A 17,737-nucleotide genomic window follows, 5' to 3' on the forward strand; every position below is an offset into this window, starting at 1 on the left:
AGAAGAGCCGTCTCAGTCATCTCCTCCCAGTGAACGTAATTCTGCGCCCCCTCCTCTCCCATGCACTCAACCCTCAGGACATCTTGGGGTGTGTGTGTGCTGGGGGTCCTATTACCCCACTTCATTGGAGAGCAAACTGAGGCAGTTTGCTGAGGGTGGCTACTGGAGGTCTTGACAGTGCCAGGGTTTGAACTGTCTGGCCCATTCGGGTGGGGCACCCCTCGCCCCACCCTCGCACTCAGGCAGCCCCTCTCCAGGCAGCTCTGGGTGGAGGAGGGTCTACTCAGGCCAGCGAGGGGAAGGCAGACTTGATCTTAGCCCAGATCAGAAGTTTCCCATTCTTTGCCCATTTCATAGATGAGGGCGCCGAGGCACAGAGACGGTAACTGCCTGCAGTGTCTCTGAGGCTGGAATTTCGGACTTGCACCTGATCCGCTGTTGCTTTCTGGGAGCTCCTCACACATGAGGTGGCTCTGCAGCCACAGAGGCTGCCTGCCTGCCCGGAGCTGGGCCTGACGCCTGGCAGTGCTGGGGCCTGGCACCCCCAACACCCACCCCCAGCCTCGGCACTTACCCTGCCCAAGGCCTGGGAAGGGCGTGTGGTGGGGCAGAGGGGACAACGTGGGCCATAAATGCTGGCAGAGTCATCTTTGAGCTTTGTCCTGGGGAGATAAGCAAGTCCACAGCTCCCAACACCCTTGGCCGTGAGCCACAGGCAGGGCTGTAAATCCCTCTGCCAGTGTGTGTCTGTGTGTGTGGGACAGGGTCCTCTTAAATTCCACGCCTATGAGCTGGCCCCTGGGGACCAGGGGGCCCAGACAAAGGCCAGCACAAAGCAGAGAAGGCTCCTTTGTTTGCAAAGATTCCTCCCACCCCATGTTTGCACAGCATCCTTAGGACAAAGGCAGAGGGAAAAGGCAATCCGCTCTCCACTGTGACATTTTTACCGGGCTTCTGAGTTCTGATTTGCTGAAGTGAAAAAAATGCATCTCAATCAGGGATTTCTGAAGAAGAGTGTCAATTTGTGAAATACGGGCTGCACAGCCCCTCCCGCTCCACGTCACTGGAGGGTCGGGAAGACCGCATCCCCACCTGCACTCTGAGGGCTGAGCCTGCAGGGCACTCCATCACTGATCCTTCTTATTTCTTAGTCACTCGGCGGGAGAGGGGAGAAGGGGACCACTCCCTTCCACTGGTTCGCCTCCCCAAACTCCCACAGTGGCCAGGGGTTGGGCCAAAGCTGGGAAATAAGAACTCATCCAGGCCTCCCGCGTGGGTGGCAGGGACCCAGTTACCCTTCCTAGGGTCCGCATTAGCAGGACGCTGGAGTCAGGAACCACAGGCAGGCATCAAACGCAGGCGCTCCAGTGTGGGACTCATCTTAACCTACGACTGAACAACGAGGAGTAAACGCCTGCCCCCCAGTAATGGTTGTGTCCCCTACTTTAAAATACAAACTTGAGAGGGGAGGGTGCGGGGCACCGCGGGCTAAGCTTCTACTTGGATGTCCACATCCCGCAGTGCAGTGTTGGTTCAAGTCCCAACTTGCTCTGCTTCCAATCCAGCTTCCTGCTAATGCATCCTGGTGCCAGCAGAAGATGGATCAAGTACTTGGGCTCCTGCCGCCCAAGGAGCAGACCTGGATGGGGTTCCTGACTCCGGGCTTCGGCCTGGCCCAGCACTGGCTATTGTAGGCATTGGGGAGTAAACCAGCAGACACAGTCTCCCTCTCTCTCACAGTAGATGAAAATAAATAAAAATTTTAACAAAAGAAAACAATATAAACTTGAGGGATTGCTGTGGATCAAAGATCATTAACCTTCATTCTATTAATTTTTCAGACTGAGCAATTTTCAAGGGAAATTAAATTCCTATGAACCCAAATCATTTGACAAGAAACCCCTCAAAATGTAGCTTTCAAGCCTCTTTCAAGCCCTAAAACCAGAGTGGCCAAGGGCCCTCTTGTTTCTGAGTGCACTGGAAACAGGCCTGTTGAAGACATGCTTCCTTCCTGCAGGGCGGCGTGCTTCCTGCAGGGGGCGTGCTTCCCCAGCTACAGAGGGACCGTGTCTGGGCAGATGCACTGGAAGCGGACAGTCTCTTCCACACTGAGGGGCCCTGCAAGGTGACCGCCAGCTGCTGCCTGCTTGACTTCCGCTGGCCACTAAAGAACGGTGGCCCCGTCAGCTCCTACTAGCAAAGGGGCAAAGTCAACCAGCGCAAGTTGGAAAGGACCTGGCACCAGGCCTGTCAGGGTCAAGTTTCAAAAACTTCAAGGTGTTTGCACAAACAACAGCCAGTTTCCATAGCAGCCAAGCCCAGGTGCAGCCAAGGGCTGTCCTCTGGCCTTAGCCATTGACCAGCAAACAGCTGCAGATTTCCATCCTGAAAGGTCTTGGATGTCACAGGTGGTGGTGGCTTCCATGGGGGCAATGTGCCACAGGGGACCACCAGGTGCAGCCACAGTGCAAGAACGCCACCTCCAGAGGTGCTGGGCACAGTGAGGCTCAGGCAGGGAACCAGGTCCTAGAGCCCCGGGTGGGATTTCATCCAATCCACGCTCAGGGAGGTGAGGCCGCTTCCCCAAGGCCACAGAGTCGGTGAAGGCAGGGGCTGTGAGTTACCTGATGCCAACGTCCTGCTGCTAATTCACAGTTGCTGCTTCCCCCAGCAGAAGCCAGCCAGGCGCTGCCCATGTGGGCAAACCCAACCTCACCCTGAGGCCCAGCAGACTCCACAGGCCAGAGCCCTCATGCCCAGAGCCTCCTGGGGCTAGGAGCCCAGCACACGCTCCTGACCGGCACAGGCCACACAGGAGCCCCTGCCCTGCCTCCCGATCCGCAGCCAGGGTGAGAGGGCACAGAGAGGACCCAGGCGCCCCCCTTGCTTTTCTCCCCACTCTCCCTGCACGCACTTCCTGTCAGCAGGGCAGCTGCCAGGGGCCTAGCGGGGGCTCCTGTTTCCCCCGCAGTGTAACCAGGGGCTACAGCTCCCACTCTGGGGTCAAAAAGGTCGGGTCCAGCAGGGTCCGCTCCAGGCAAGCTCTGAGCCCGCACATGCGCCGGGCAGAAGTGGAGTTTTGTCATCTGTAAAACAGCATCCCAGGTCTGTTCTAAGGAGGAGGAGGTGAAGGGTGGCGACACGGCAGGGCACTAGGGCACTGCTGCTTGTTTGAATTAATTCCCTAAAGCAAGCATTTCCCACGTAATCGGGACCGACGCGTTCTCTCTGTGTGCAAAGCCACAGCCTTCACCTGGATGGGTCCTCCTACGTGTGATGCTTGAAGAGGTGGAGTTGGCGTCAGGGCCCATGTGCTGCCTTCCAGGTGGTTCCCTCGCCCCGTGTGGCAACGTGGACTCTCGGGGGACACAGGACATCCCCCACCCCCCGCAAAGAGGCCACACTCCCGCCAATCCGGCTGCTCCTCTGAGTCGGCCAGGGTTTGCCAGAGAGCAAACCCTGAACCATTCGTTCAGAAGCGACCCCACCCAAGAACACCCGGGGCAACTTGAACGGAGCAAACATTTTATTTAATAAGTTATAAGATACAATTTACAGTCGGCATTTGATTCCAGTTCGGGTTCCACGTCCCAGTTCACGAGGCCTGCGGTCCTTTCACATTAGGCTACGGCCGCTCCAGTTTCTAACAGGTGGGCTCTGACCACCAGCACTCACCCCATCACACCCACGACGATGGCAGCCCCTTCCCTCAGGACCAAGCAGCAATCAGAGCTGGGCTCTGCCGTCAGACCACGGCCCCTGAGCCCAAAGCCAGCTCGGATCTGCAGGGAGGCGCACCAAACACCCTCCGTGCAGTTTGGAATTCCTTGCACTGCTTTCCAAATAGCTGCAGGTGGCATGTGTCATGGTCAAATACATGGCCACTATCCGTTTAAGCAGCGTTGGCTGTTTTGCAGGAGGTTTGTCCCTTCCTGTCTACACTTTGGAAAAGGGACCCAGAAGGCCAGCTGGGGGGCAGGTGCAGAGTGCCCTGTGCCAGGCCTCCATGCTGAGGGCATTGACGTATGGACCTCCGTGAGGGCTCACCAGGCTGACCCCTGGCTGCAGCGTGTGTGACAAACAAGGGCTAATGCAGGTTAAGAGGGTCTTTGGTCAGTGGGGTGCCTCTCGCCTCTGTAGAATGTCCTCAGACTAAGGGACCGAGATGGCCTTTAACAACCAGAAGCAGAAAAGCAGCTGCCACATTGCGACTCCGTGGGGGGAGGATCACAAGAAGGGCCCAGGCCCCAGGAAGCCGTTCAGGCCAGTTTGCTGGCAAGCACGCTCTGGTCCTGGGGGCAGCTGAGGTGGCCACAGAGCTGGGGGCACCGGGGAGGGGCGGTGTGGCGGCAGCCTCGAGTAGCCCTTTCCGACACAGTATGGGACAGACAGATGGCAGCCAGCCCCCGCACTGCCAACCTGCACTAGGTCTCCTCTCTCCCCCGCCCCCCACCCCCGAGTCTTGTTTCATAAGCGCAGAGCCAGGAGCTGAGGCTAGCCAATCTCATTTTTTTTTTTTTTAAAGCCAGTCTTGCCCACGCCTGGCCCGCAGCGAGTGGCCCAGGGAACGAGTCTGTGTTTTTAGGATTCCCCAGCGTGAGTGCCCCTGGAGCGGCAAAGAGCAGGACACGGCCCGCAAGGTGCGTGAGCAGGGCAATGCTTTCGGGACGAGCTGCAGGCTCACACCTGTATAAGGTCAATTACAGACAAGCGACAAAAGCGACGGCGAGAACTCCTCGGGGGGCTGGTGGGAACTGTTTAAGGCACGGTCACGTGGAAGGGGCTGCCGGGAATGTGTTCCTCCCCCCACTTCACGGCCAGCACGTACTCGCCCCTCTCCTTGACGACGTACGTGACGTTGTACTGCTGGCTGCCCACGTGCTTCATGGACACCTCTTCGCAGGGGGTGGTGGGCCCGTGGACCCCGATCAGCAGCATGTTGGAGCCTGGGGGCAAAGATGCGGTGGTTACCACGCTGGGTGCCCGGGGGTGGGCAGAGGAAGGGGCCGCCTGTGGAGCTTCTACTCTGCTGCCAGGGTTCCCGAGAGGTGGGAGACGTGACTGTGAGCAGAGACCCCCGGGGCCTGACGGCGTGGGTTCAAATCCCCGCCCTGCCGGGGCTCTCCTCCTCCCCACCCTGGCGGAGGGGTTTGCCGGGGCTATGATGGCTGAGTCCTCAGCATATGTAAGGGCCGGGTCAGCGCTGGCCAGTACGATCTCCTCATTTACTCTCCCAGGAGCCTTCAGGAAGGTCCCCTGTTATGATTTTTCCCATGTGAGAGAAGAGACAAGTGACTCTTAGAACACCTTCTCAGAAGCTTTGTGAGTGAACTAATGAATGAATGAATGAATGAGGGAGTAGAGCCAGGCTTCTAGCCCAGGCAGGCTGGATGCTGGAACCCGGGCCACTGTCTATTGACATCCCGAAGCAGCGGCAGGAAAGAGGCCAGGCGACTGAGTGTGATGGCCACTTTCCCTCTCCACTACAGGTCAGGCCAAAGAATCCAGGGGCGAAGGAGGGGAAGATGACTGAAAAACACCGAGAGCAGGGGCCCGCAAATGGCTGTGTTCCATGGGGGTGGGCCCCGCAAGAGGCTTCTGCCTGCCCCAGCCTCCGGCGCCACCCAGCAGGTGCGCGCCACCTACCGGCTTTGCTGCAGTCCACCAGGAAGGAGCTCTTCTGGCCCACGAAGGCCTTGGACAGCCCTGCCCCTTTGGAGGTCACCTTGCTGGCGTCTGAGGATGCCTTGGGGATGGCGCTGTAGCAGGTCTCTGTCGAGGACCTGGTCACCGACTCCACCAGAATGGATGAGGTCTCATTGGTTGAGCCGGGGCCGACCAGACGCTGGCCTAAGACACGGGAGGAAGGAAGGGAGGGAAGGGAGGGAGGCAGCCCTGAGTCGCCAGAGCAAGGATTCTGTACCCCATGCAGTATCCGCAGGAGAACCCTTGCACCCTAACACTTTCGTGTGCAATCTACAAAGCTGCCTCACCCCCAGAATGTCTTCCACACCCCCTGGCCCCACCCCCTACTAGGAGAAGCTGGCTTTCTGGGCCAATGTGCAGGTCTGGCCTTGGCTGACATGGCCTAGAAATCTCTCGCACATAAAAGATGTGTTTCCTGAGAATTCACATCTTTTCATTTTCATCAAATACTCTAGGACCAGTGGACCATCCACCTCTGCAGATGCACAACTGTGCATTCAACCAACCATAGGTTGTACATTTGCCTTGAACACCTACACCATTTTCCCCGTCCCTCTTAAACAAACAATGCAGGGTTAACAGGCATTGACATAAGCATTTACATGGCGTCAGGTAGCGTAAGTAATCCAGAGGTGCTAAGTGTAGGTTCTATACAGTTTTTATAAGAAACTCGAGCACTGTGCATCTTGGCAGCCTTGGGTGGGCAGGGGGTGGGTCCCTGGAACCCAATCACACAGGCAGTATGAGGGCGTATCACAAATGAATCCCTGTGGGCCGGTGCCGCGGCTCACTTGGCTAATCTTCCGCCTGTGGCACTGGCACCACAGGTTCTAGTCCTGGTTGGGGCACCAGATTCTGTCCCAGTTGCCCCTCTTCCAGGCCAGCTCTCTGCTGTGGCCAGGGAGTGCAGTGGAGGATGGCCCAAGTGCTTGGGCCCTGCACCCACATGGGAGACCGGGAGGAGGCGCCTGGCTCCTGGCTTTAGATCGGCACAGTGCGCCGGCCTCAGCAGCCATTTGGGGGGGTGAACCAATGGAAAAGGAAGACCTTTCTCCTTGTCTCTCTTTCATTGTCTAATTCTGTCTGTCAAAAAAACAAAAAAGAAAACACAAAAAAACAAATGAGTCCCTGTGGAAGAGCGGATGGTTTTTCTGTCTGCATTTCCTCGTTTTTCCTACAAGGAAGCTACATTACTTGCCTAACAGTGACGTGTCTCCCCGGAAGGGATGTACTATCATACAGACAGTAGTTACCTTCCGTGGAGGGCTGGGAGGTGCTACTTTTTCTAGTGTCTGGGAGCAGATGCGCTCTTCTAAGATTTAACCAAATGCTCAGTCATTTCACGAGTGCAGGTTTGAGAAGAGGAGGCTCCTGAGGCCCTGATCTATGCACGTAGGTCAGGTCCTGATTACCCAACACCTCTTCCTTTCCGTCAGAGACAGAATCCTCTCACAGGCTTTCTCAGCTGCCACGTGCGCTCTGCACCCACGCTGCCCTGGCACGGCACGCCACTCCTTCACACTGAACGCCAGATCTGACATCGTCCCTCGTTCCACGAGGGCTCATCTCGCAAGAACAGCTCCACGGGGAGGAGGAGCCTGCCAGGGGGTCATTGGTTACCTGTCACCTTGGCCTTGAAGGGACTTCCCACTATATGGTTGGGCCCGCCGTATTTGACCCCGATCAGGTAGTTTCCAGGGGCCATGGGTGTGTACATGACTTTGTAGCCTTCTGGGGTTTCCTGGCAATCCATCTTCACCTTGGACGGGCCTTCGATGGTGACGGACAAGGTCCCTGGGCCCGCGCGGGTGGTGTTGATGAAGAACTCGGACTGGATACCTGGGAGGAAGGACAAGGAATGCTGTGGTGATGGTCTGGAGGGGTGGCAGGTGTGCTTTGGGGGGTTTTCCTGGAGGAAATGAAGGAGCAGGGGCGGGGAGCACTCGGCACTCAGTCCCCTCGCAGAGGGATCGCCTGGGTGGCATAGGAAGCCACCTCGACTGGCTCTGAGCTCCCATCCCAGCAAGGGGACCTTTCCCAGGCCAAGGGTGACGAGAGCCTGAAGCCCCACTGTGAGCCTCAAGTGTTGCTTTGGCACCAGGGTCCAGCTCTGTCTGCCCCTAGGCGGACAGGGGAGGCCTGGGTCTCTCTGACCTTTTCTTTCTGCTCTGGGTGGACAAGGAGAGACTGAAGGGGCAGGCACAGCACCTTCTCCCTTCCTCCTCACCCAGACAACACCATGCTGAGGCCTGGGGCAGCGCTGTGCCCTGCAGGTCCACCCACTTTGCCACAAATACCAGTAAGAGCAAGCAAAAAACAGCAGTGCCAGCTAGCTTGCATGCATGCCCACCCTGCTGAGGCTTGCAGGCCCCGTGCATGGAATCCTTCCCCAGTGCCCCCTACTTCACTAATGACTGTGGCCACTTGCAACTCACTTGGTGAGCTGGGTCTGAACAGAGATTGCGTGGCCCCAGTGCCCAGGTCCAGTCTCTTGGCCACCAGATGGACAGTGGGGCTGCCTCGGATGCCCTGATCACAGCCCTGAGACACTTGACTTCTTGGCTGGCCCACGGAGGGCATCCTGCCCAGATACATGGCCTTGTGATGGAAGGTAAGCTACAGAGGCACTCCTGCCCAAGCCCACTGCTCCACCAAAGACCCCGCTTCCCCAGCCTCCTTTCCAGGCCAGCGGGGCACAGGAGGGTCAGTGGGGACCGCTTGGGTGTCCAGACACCAGCTGCATGCCCACCACAGCGCCCTCTATGGGACATCCCTGGCACAGCAACCCAGGCAGGGCTGTGCTACTTTCAGAGCCCTAGATGCAGCCCCAGCTGGGAAACATTTTGATTTAATTATAGCTCCTAGGCCAGAGAAAGAAGGATTGTTCTGGCTATCAGCAAAACAAAGGCGCTGTTATCGTGCTACCGCAGACACAACCCAGCTGTTTCTGGAAGCTCCTGAGACTCCTGGCCCAAGGTGCCCTTTCCAGTCTCAACCATGTCCCTGCATCTGATCTGTGCCATGCAGGAGGCCCTTGGGCAGCAGGGGGGAGAAATGGGGGAGGTAAGTGATGGGGGGCGGGGGCGGGGGGAACACACTGGTCCAGGAAGGAGCTGCAAGGTGCTGATAAGGAAAGATATTTTTAAAGCAAAGTCAAAAAGACGTGGCCAGAGCCGGCGTGAAGCCACAGCTTGTGACTCCAGAGTGCCAGTTTGAGTCCCGGCTGCTCTGCTTCAGATCCTGCTTCCTGCTAATGTGCCTAGGAAGGCAGTGGAAGATGGCCCAAGTACTTGGGCCCCTGCCAACCACATAGGAGACCAGGATAGAGTTCCTGACTCCCGGCTTTGGTCTTGCCCAGACTCCACTGTTGCAGCCATCTGGGTAGTGAACCAGTGGATGGAAGATTCTCTATTGCTCTGCCTTTCAAATAAATAAATTTAAATAAATTCACTAAGAATTACAGGACAAGAGCTACCTAGCCACACTGTCCTTTAAGGCTCAGAGCAAGTCTATTAGGTGAGATTACTTATACCCATTTTACAGAAAAGGAAGGCACAGTTCGTCTACAATCACACAGCCAGAGACCAGCAGAACTTGAATGAAAAACTGCGTCTGTTCAACCCGGAGCGAAGGCACTTGCCTGGGAGCAGACAGGAAGAAATGCACATACACAAGTCTCTCCACTGCTTCCGGCTCGAAGCAGTAGCTGACGGGCTCTGACAAACATGAGACATTTATCTCAGGGTATGACGGCCTCTTGCCCATCCCCACGTATGTGCAGCTGAGGCCCTGCGCGTTCCAGGCGTATTAACACGGCACCACTGGTTCTTTATGGCAGGCAGGGAGTAGGCTGTCTGGTGTGCCTGCTGCATACAGGGGTTCCTGGACCATCTCACCCAAAGAGTCCAGAACTCCCAGGTCGAATCCTGGACCACTCGACTCGCCCCTCATCGGCACAAAGTCTCCCATTCCTCTGTTCCCCAGCCTGCAGAGTGGACCATTCAAAGCCCAAGCCAAGAGACACGGCAAAGCACCCACACAAACACAGGACGCTTGCTTTGTTTGGGGGAGGGGGTGCCGGGCCTCGGCAGCCAAAACACAGATACCTTTCATTCCTCTGCCTCTGCAGCTGCTCAACCTCAGGCTGGAGGTGTGGGGACAGGCTGGGGAGCGAGAGGCCTAGAAAAACAAGACGCCTTCCCCGGACAAGGGCAGTATTTACCCAGGGTTTGGAACAGGCCCGCTCTGTCCCTCTCCCCTCCTGGCTGGAGCCTCCCTGTAGCGCCAGCTCCCACTCTCAGCAGTGGCTGGCCGGCCCAAGCACGGCCTGAAAGCCGAGCTGCTGAGAAGGTGTGCCTGCTGCCAAGAGGAAGTGGGAGAGGACCTGGGTGCAGCTGGCGAGAGCGGGCAGCAGGGTCAGCTGGCACCTGGCTTGCATGGGGGACAGCAGTGGCCACTGTGGGGCTGGGCCGAGGTTTGCCAGGCCCTCCAAGCGCCAGGAGGACCTCAGCCTGCCAGAGGCCAAGTGCCCTCCCTACAGCCTGGAAACCACTCTAGGGCAGCTGGGAAGACAGGGGTCCTGGACTAGGGCACCTCCGAGGTAGGCTGGGGTGCAGTGAGTACCTCTAGGGGAGGAGCCCACAGCTGGGGAGTTAAAGACACAGACTCTGAGGTCACGGACCTGGACTGACTCCTGAGTCAGTCTCCTCCCCAGGAGGATGCCTGTAAGGGCCTCCACCTCTGTATGTCCCACTTTCTTCATCACTACAATGGACATCACCTGGGGCCCGGCACGAAGGCCACACTGCTGGCCCACAGCTCAGGACTGAACCAGTGTGGGTGCACCTGCGGAATCTGGCAGCCATCCCAGCACCCCAGGGGAGGTTTTGCTGGGGCCAGAATTCCCAGGAGCGGGGTAGCCTGTCATCATTCCTGCACCCGGGCAGGGCCCCTGGGTCCCTCAGGATACTTCCTCCCCAGAGCTGGATGCCTGGCTCAGGATACTGTCAGCACGGGTGCCCTACGCAGGTGCACACACAAGGCTCTGGGGAAACCAGGGATCCTCCCCAAGGGGGCCCGGAGCAACAGCCAGCGCAGCCACACTGCAGAGCAGCCAAGGGCAAGCAGTGACACACTGGACACGACTGACACCTGTCTCTGGGGGGACTCTACAAACACCCGCTGGCTCCTGGTACAGACACTACCCTTAGCCATTAGAAGGTGGCAGAGGCCAGGCACCTGGCCTAGCAGTTAAGAGGCCTGCGTACCATACCAGAGTGCCTGCTCTGATGCTTGGCTCCAGCACCTGATGCCAACTTCCCCATAACACAGACCCGGGAGGCAGTGGTGGTGGCCCAAGTAGTTGGGTCTCTGCCACCCACGTGGGAGCCCAGGACTGAGTTCATAGCTTCCAGCTTTGACCCTGCCCCACCCTGGCCTCTGCAGGCACTTGGGGAGTGGACATGAGAAATTTCCGCCTGCTTCTGTGCCTTGCAAAAACAACAAAAAAAATCTGAACTAACAACACGGTGCTTTGTTCCACTAAGATCAGCGTCCAGCCCCCGAGGTCCCGAGACAGCAAAGGGAGACATCTGGACCACACGAGGCAATAAAGAGGTGTGATTAACACAGCCACTGGGCTCACTGGGACGGAGGTCAAGGCACACGTGCCAAAACCAAGGGGAGTGCGTGCCGTTCCAGCTTCCCTGGGGACAGCACGGGCTGGGCTTCCGCGGGGCGTTCAGCCCCAGCAGCCGCATAGCTGAAGATGGAGCGGAACAGTGTGTTACCTGTGGTGCCGCCCTCGAGTCCCGCGCCATAGGCAGACACCAGGGCAGGGTTCCCCGCCTGGCCTGGCTCTCCGACGCGCACTTTGAAGGGGCTTCCAACCACGTGGCTCCCATTGAACTTGACGTCGATCGTGTGGATACCGTTCTCGTGCGGGATGAAGCGAACGGCATACTTATCTAGGAGGAGGAGCAGAGACGGGGTCAAACTGGGCACAAAGACACCCCCACATTAGGGGAGGGGCAGGACTGCAGGCCCACCCGCGCCAGCCACTGATCAACCACTGTTCCACAGCAAGCCTGGCACCCACGTGGTGGACGTCACAATCAGACGGGCTACTTGTGCATCCGCGGCTACCCCATGGGAAATGACCCTGGCTCTCAAATCCTACGTTTCCCACACTGCCACCTGCCACAGGAGGTCCCTTCCTTTGGGAAAGGTTCCTTTCTCATGGAGTTTCTCCACTTGGCTACTTGATGGGGAAAAAGCTATTTCCAACTGGCATCCATGTTCCTCAATAAAGCCCAAAGCCAGACGCAGCACCCAGGACAAAGCTGGATTGGTTCCTTTTGCTGTGTGACTGGGTCCCCAGCAAATGGCATGGTCTGCTCATTGAAATGGGCACCCACCCACCAAGCTCCACCTAACCAGCCCAGCCTGGGAGGCAGAGAGCCTGTTCTGCCCCCGCCTCCCCAGTCAGGCTCTCACCAAAACCCTGTACCCTTTAACCCCTTCAGAAGTGGTGTTTTTCAAAGTCCTCACTCAAACCCTCTTCTCTTTCTCCTCTGGGTCTCTCCACCAGAGGTGAACATACCTATACAGAGCTGCCTGGCCATGACCTCCAAGGCTGCACCTCCCCTAGGCTAGCCATGTGGGCATGCACTCTGCCCTCTCTGAAAAGCCACCCCACCCCCACGTCCAGGTGTGATCACTGACTGGATCAGGAAAATCCTTCTTTCTCCAAATGTCAATCAATTATCAGAGAGCATTTTCTTAGCCACAGGAAGTTAAGGAATGGGCATTGTCCCAGTTCAGTAAGATGAGAAGGGAGGTTTACTGGAGACTTCTAGAAGAGGGCCGCTCAGACTTCTGAGAATGAATCCTCAGAAGAGGATGTCTCTATTGACTGGTGTGATGTGAAGATGGGAAGTCTGGTGCTGCTGCAGCCTTCTTACCACCAAGAGGAAGGCCAGCCTCAGGAAGACACCATAGAGCAGAAGCAGTAGCAGAGGTATCTGGGGTACTGGAAGACACAGCTGAAGGACTGAATCGAGTAACTGCTGAATTAAACTTGGATCCTGAACTTTCCAGTTGTGTAAATTACCAGGCCCCTTTATTATGAGTTGGCTCGAGCTGTGTATTCTATAATTTGCAATCAATGGCATCCTGACTAGGGTGCGCACGTCATCTCAGAAACCACAGGGCTTTGCATACTGTGTGGGACTGAGGACACCAACTCCACTCACTGCTGAGCCCAGGCCATAGTGATCCACTGAACACCCTCACTCTCTCGGGGCCAGCACTGTGGCAGAGCAGACAGAGCCACCATCTGCAGCACAGGCATCCTACATGGGCGCCAGTTCAAGTCCCAGCTGCTCTGCTTCTGATCTGGCTCCCTGCTAATGACCTGGGAAAGCAGCTGAGGGTGGCCTAGGCCCCTGTACCCATTTGGGAGACCCGGAAGAAGCTCCTGGCTCCTGACCAGCCCAGCTCCGGTCGTTGTGGCCATTTGGGTAGTGAACCAGTGGATGAAACACTTCTCTCTTTCTCTGTCTTGCAAATAAATAAATATTTTCTAAAAATCCTCAATCAAATATCTAAGAGGTACTTCAACTGCACCCCTTCCTAATAAAACAGTAAATTCTTCCAGGCAACCACAAACCCTTGCTCGCACTCCGGTTGACTCTCATTCTGCTACCTGCATTGTCCCCTTCCTACCCAATCACCCAGCTACACATCACCTTTCGGAACCCACAGCCCACACTGGCTCCTTCTGAGGCTCCCCAGTGCCCTTTCTGTCCTGTGGGACAAAGACATCCACATGTCAGCCCAGGTTCTGGATTCCTACTGCCACACACAGCTGGGCATACAACAAAGGCCAGCAGGTCTCCTCCTCACATGTCAAAGCCCACATTAAATGTCACCTCCTCTGAGAAGTCCTCCTGACCTTGCCAGGCATGCTTGCCATTTGCTTCTCAGTTCTCTTGCTGGCACCCGTGACTATCTAGGGGGTAATCCCCAGTGTGCTGCTGGCTTTGGCCACCTGCTCACCAGTCCCTGAGCAGCTCTTTGAGGGCAGGAATCCTATGTAATGCTACCTTCCCTTCCTGCCAAGTCTCTGACAGCTAATAGATCTCACTGGCAAAATGGTCTCCTTTGAGTTGATACCAAGGCACTAGGAAAGAAAATCTCAGGATGGTAAGCCCTGAAGACCGAGCCTCTCTTCAATCTCAGGTAGAAGGGCGTCAGAAGATAAAACAGAATGTGTTACAACAAAAGAAAAAGAAACAGGGTTATAATATGCCAGAGTCTCTGCTCCTGGCAGGTGTTTATACCCTAAACCGCAAAGGCTCACTGGCAGTAACCGGGCTGGCAGCTGCTCCCCTGGGACGGACATCTGCGGGAACACCTGTGGGAAAGAGCTGGTGCAGGGACCCCCCCAGAGCCCCTCGCTTACCTGGCTCCAGCTCAGACACGTGGCATTCCTCCACGGCTCCCGAGGGGCTATGCACCTTAGCATCAATCTTGCCTTTTGCACCATTCAACCTTATAGCAAAGGATGCTGGCTGGTTAACTTTTAATCCCGATTCCTGAGAATTTAATACATTAGACAGGTTATGGCCCTCAGCATTCCTGAGCCGGCCCAGGATTCCGGGTGACAGTTCGCATGTCAGAACTGGCAGAATACTTTGCCATAGAATATCTGATAACACAAGAACGGATGGGTCATTTTCTGCATTTCCAGTAAGAACAGAGACATGCACCTGCAGACATGGGCTTGTATCCACAAAACCACCACGACCCAGGCTGGAAGAGCCAGTCCCTGCGTTTGGAGACCTGAGACACCTCAGTCAACATCTCTATGGTCTCAGCCTCAGAAAACCCAGTGTGTTCCAATCCCCCAGAAACCAAGAACCCCCTTTTGGGAGGAGGATGGCAGCTGACCCAGCCGTGCACTCACTAACACAAATTGTTTCCTGTCTCTGCTCCTCTCTCACTCAAGGGTAGGAGTTGGGAGGACCTTTTGTAAAGTTGCAAAGGGCCACGCATGTGAGGGAGGCGATCCTGGACAATGGTTAAGAATCAGCTGGACCTTGGTTTATCATCATTTTCAACTTCTCTGAGGCTCAGTTTTCTCATCTATAAAATGGGCCTAACAACTCAATGTATCTCAGAGAGTTGTTGAGAAGAAGTTGTGTATGCAAACACACAGACAGGGTCTGGCCCATATATAGAAAGGCTAAAAAAAAAAAGCCAGCTTCTTGTTGAATATTAATATGCATTTAGAAATCACCTGTACTCTTCCCCAAAAGCAGCAGGGAGAGGGGTGGTTTGGTTTTTGTGCTGGGCTCGTTTTCTTCTCCACGTTCTGTCTCTTCTGGGGGAGGGGTTAGAAATCGAGGTGCCTGGGTACAGGGCTGAGCAGTGACCCTCTCGGATCAGCCACTGCCAAGCTGCAACACTTGGCAGCTGAGCGGTTTGCACTGAATTCTGGCCACACAGATCTAACTCCAAACCAGCATGGCTCACACTTATGGTGCAAATCAATCTGCTGCGGATCTTGTTAAAATGCAGGTTCTTATCCAATGCGTCCGGGATAGGGGTCGGATTCTATGCCTCTAGTAAGTTCCCTAGGTGGAGACAAGGGCAAGGGTGCTGACACAAGGGTCGCCTCTTGCCAGCAAGACCCTACAGCTGAGTTGCCTAATTGGATAATCACTACTCACATGTGACTGCATACATGACATCTAAAACAACTGGGGCCCATGTTGTGATGCCACTATCCCATAGAGGCACAGCAGTGAGTCCCAGATACTCTGCTTCTGATCCAGCTCCCTGCTAATGTGCCTGGGAAGGAAAAGAAGATGGCTCAAGAGCCTGGACCGCTGCCACCTACGTGGAAAACTCAGATGGGGTTCTGGGCTCCTGGCTTTGGCCTGGCCCTGCCCCAGCCAGAAGATGATCTCTCTCACTCTGCTTTTCAAATAAAACAAATTTTTCTTTAAATTTTTAAAAATTAAATTGAAAGCCTTTAAGATGAAATACAACTAAAACTTCAGTGCCTGGGTGACTGCAGCCCCATGTGTTTCGTGCAGAGGTGGAAGGTTTCTGTCGTGGCAGGATGTGCTGCCCTGGAGGTTACAGAACACAAAATTAAGGAGGCTTTGATGGCGAAAGGACCCCCATCCCTCACAAACTGCCAGCCGACTCCAATTTTCTACAAAGTCTCAAGAGCAAGACAGAACTACACGAGCCCCTCTTGCCTAACCAGCACCAGATGCTGCCGCGTAGGCTCGCGCTGGGTCTCTGATAAGTAACTGACAAATCCCTGGGTATCCAAGGACCCAGAGAGCACAGGGCACCACGCTGACAGGCACGTCTGTGTGCCTGGCTGGGGCAGCTGCCCGCCGCAGCAGCTCGCTCTGCATCCTGGTGCACGCTTGTGAAATATCGATGCTCCGACCGTGAGGATCCCCCTGCTGGCTCTCTAGACAGAATCACCGACGTTACCTGAATCCGCGTGCTCCTAAAGCCTCAAGAGGGAGATAAACACCTCGGAAGATCCCAAGGGAACCTTCGAGGTGCGAGAAGGCAGCTCTGTGCCTCCACAAATGCTGGGTTGATCTCCCTCCGTAGGCTTTAGGTGAGTTGACCACAAAAGAAATTTCTGTTAAGAAGCCTTTACATGAAACACAAGAAAAACATCAATGCCACAGTAACCAGTTAGGGCCCTTGGTGCCCTCCGGGGGAGGCCGCTTCAAGCCGGGGACACAGTTCTGCTGTGGGTTCTGTTTGGGGCCCTAAATGAATGACAGATGTTAGGGACAACCAGCAAAATCCCAGTTCTCCTCAGAGTGAGGCTGGAATCTCAGGTGTGAATTCACACCCAGTGAATGGAACTGGATCCCATGATATCAGTCTGAGATACGAGACGGGATTTTCTTCAAATCCACGATTTTTAAATATTGAGTGGAACAGTGGGTATTTGGTACAGTGGTTAAGCTGGTGCTTGGCACACTTATGTCCCATATTGGGAGTGCCTAGGTCTGGGTTCTGGCTACAGTTTTTATTCTACTTGCCTGCTAATGGGTACCCTGAGAGGCAGAAAGGACAGCTCAAGTACTTGGGTCCCTGATACCCATGTGGGAGATCTAGATTAAGTTCACGTCTCCTGGCTTTGACCTAGGCCAGCTCTGGCTGTTGCAGGTATTTGGGGAGAGAACCAGCAGATAATCTCTGTCTCTCTCTGCCTTTCAACAAATACATTAAACAAAAAAAAATTTTTTTAAGGTAGCGTTGAGGGATCTGAAGGCTCTTTAGAAAACCCATTAGCCAGGAATCATGCTGTGGCATTCTGGTGTTCTTAACCAACCTAACTGCTTCTCCTAGAGGCACTCCCAGGGGCTCTTAGTTTGACTGAAGGCACAGATGCAACCGTGCATTGATCTATTAAAGGCAGGGAGAAATGCTGCCTGTCCTGGCATCCTTGAGGACTGGATCATGCCACTGCTTGCGGATTGCAAGGTGGGGACTGAAGTGGCTGCAGCTGGGAACGGGTGTTCCGGAGCCAGAGTTCTCACTCCGCCTCATACTTACTGGGCACTGGTGGCCACAACCTCCCTGCACCACCTTTAAAATAAGGCAAGACAACCTCCTTATCAGGGTTTTGCTAAAGTTCTTCCCATAGTTCCTTGCACACTTAAGATAAATAAATTATCATCATAAAATAAATCGCCATTGACTTTCTTGAGAAGGAAGCTGACAGCTGCAGGGTAAGCCTCAGAGAGGGCTTTTTTTTTTTTTTTTGCTTTGAAAGCACTCTTTATCCTTGACCAAGTTACTAACAAGCTTCCTTCATTGCTCTGCAACATTGTAAAATAAATGGGTTCCTAAATGTAGAGGTGTGCTGTTCACTGGGACTCTGCTAAGTGTGCAGGGAACAGAGTCGGCCTAGGGCAAGTTTGCCCATGGGTGGTAGCATCCAGGGGCAAGTGGGAAGAGGGGGATTGAAGCGGCCTCAGGA

At 55.3% G+C, this 17,737-nt stretch overlaps 1 protein-coding gene across 3 annotated transcripts in view; it reads right to left on the reverse strand.

The window, feature by feature from the left end:
- Window positions 1-3,508: 3,508 nt before the first annotated feature.
- FLNB (filamin B) overlaps window positions 3,509-17,737 on the reverse strand; it is a 156,632-nt gene continuing 142,403 nt past the window's right edge. For all 3 annotated transcript variants that reach the window (XM_002713267.5, XM_002713270.5, XM_002713269.5), the window contains 5 exons: window positions 14,171-14,303; window positions 11,496-11,672; window positions 7,327-7,545; window positions 5,647-5,850; window positions 3,509-4,946 (listed from right to left, as the gene is read on the reverse strand). In XM_002713267.5, coding sequence (XP_002713313.1) covers window positions 4,759-4,946; window positions 5,647-5,850; window positions 7,327-7,545; window positions 11,496-11,672; window positions 14,171-14,303 — 921 coding nt within the window. In that variant the 3' untranslated portion in view covers window positions 3,509-4,758. The remainder of the gene's footprint in view (window positions 4,947-5,646; window positions 5,851-7,326; window positions 7,546-11,495; window positions 11,673-14,170; window positions 14,304-17,737) is intronic.

Source organism: Oryctolagus cuniculus, chromosome 10 (assembly GCF_964237555.1).
Source record: "Oryctolagus cuniculus chromosome 10, mOryCun1.1, whole genome shotgun sequence".
NCBI classification, from domain to species: domain Eukaryota; kingdom Metazoa; phylum Chordata; class Mammalia; order Lagomorpha; family Leporidae; genus Oryctolagus; species Oryctolagus cuniculus.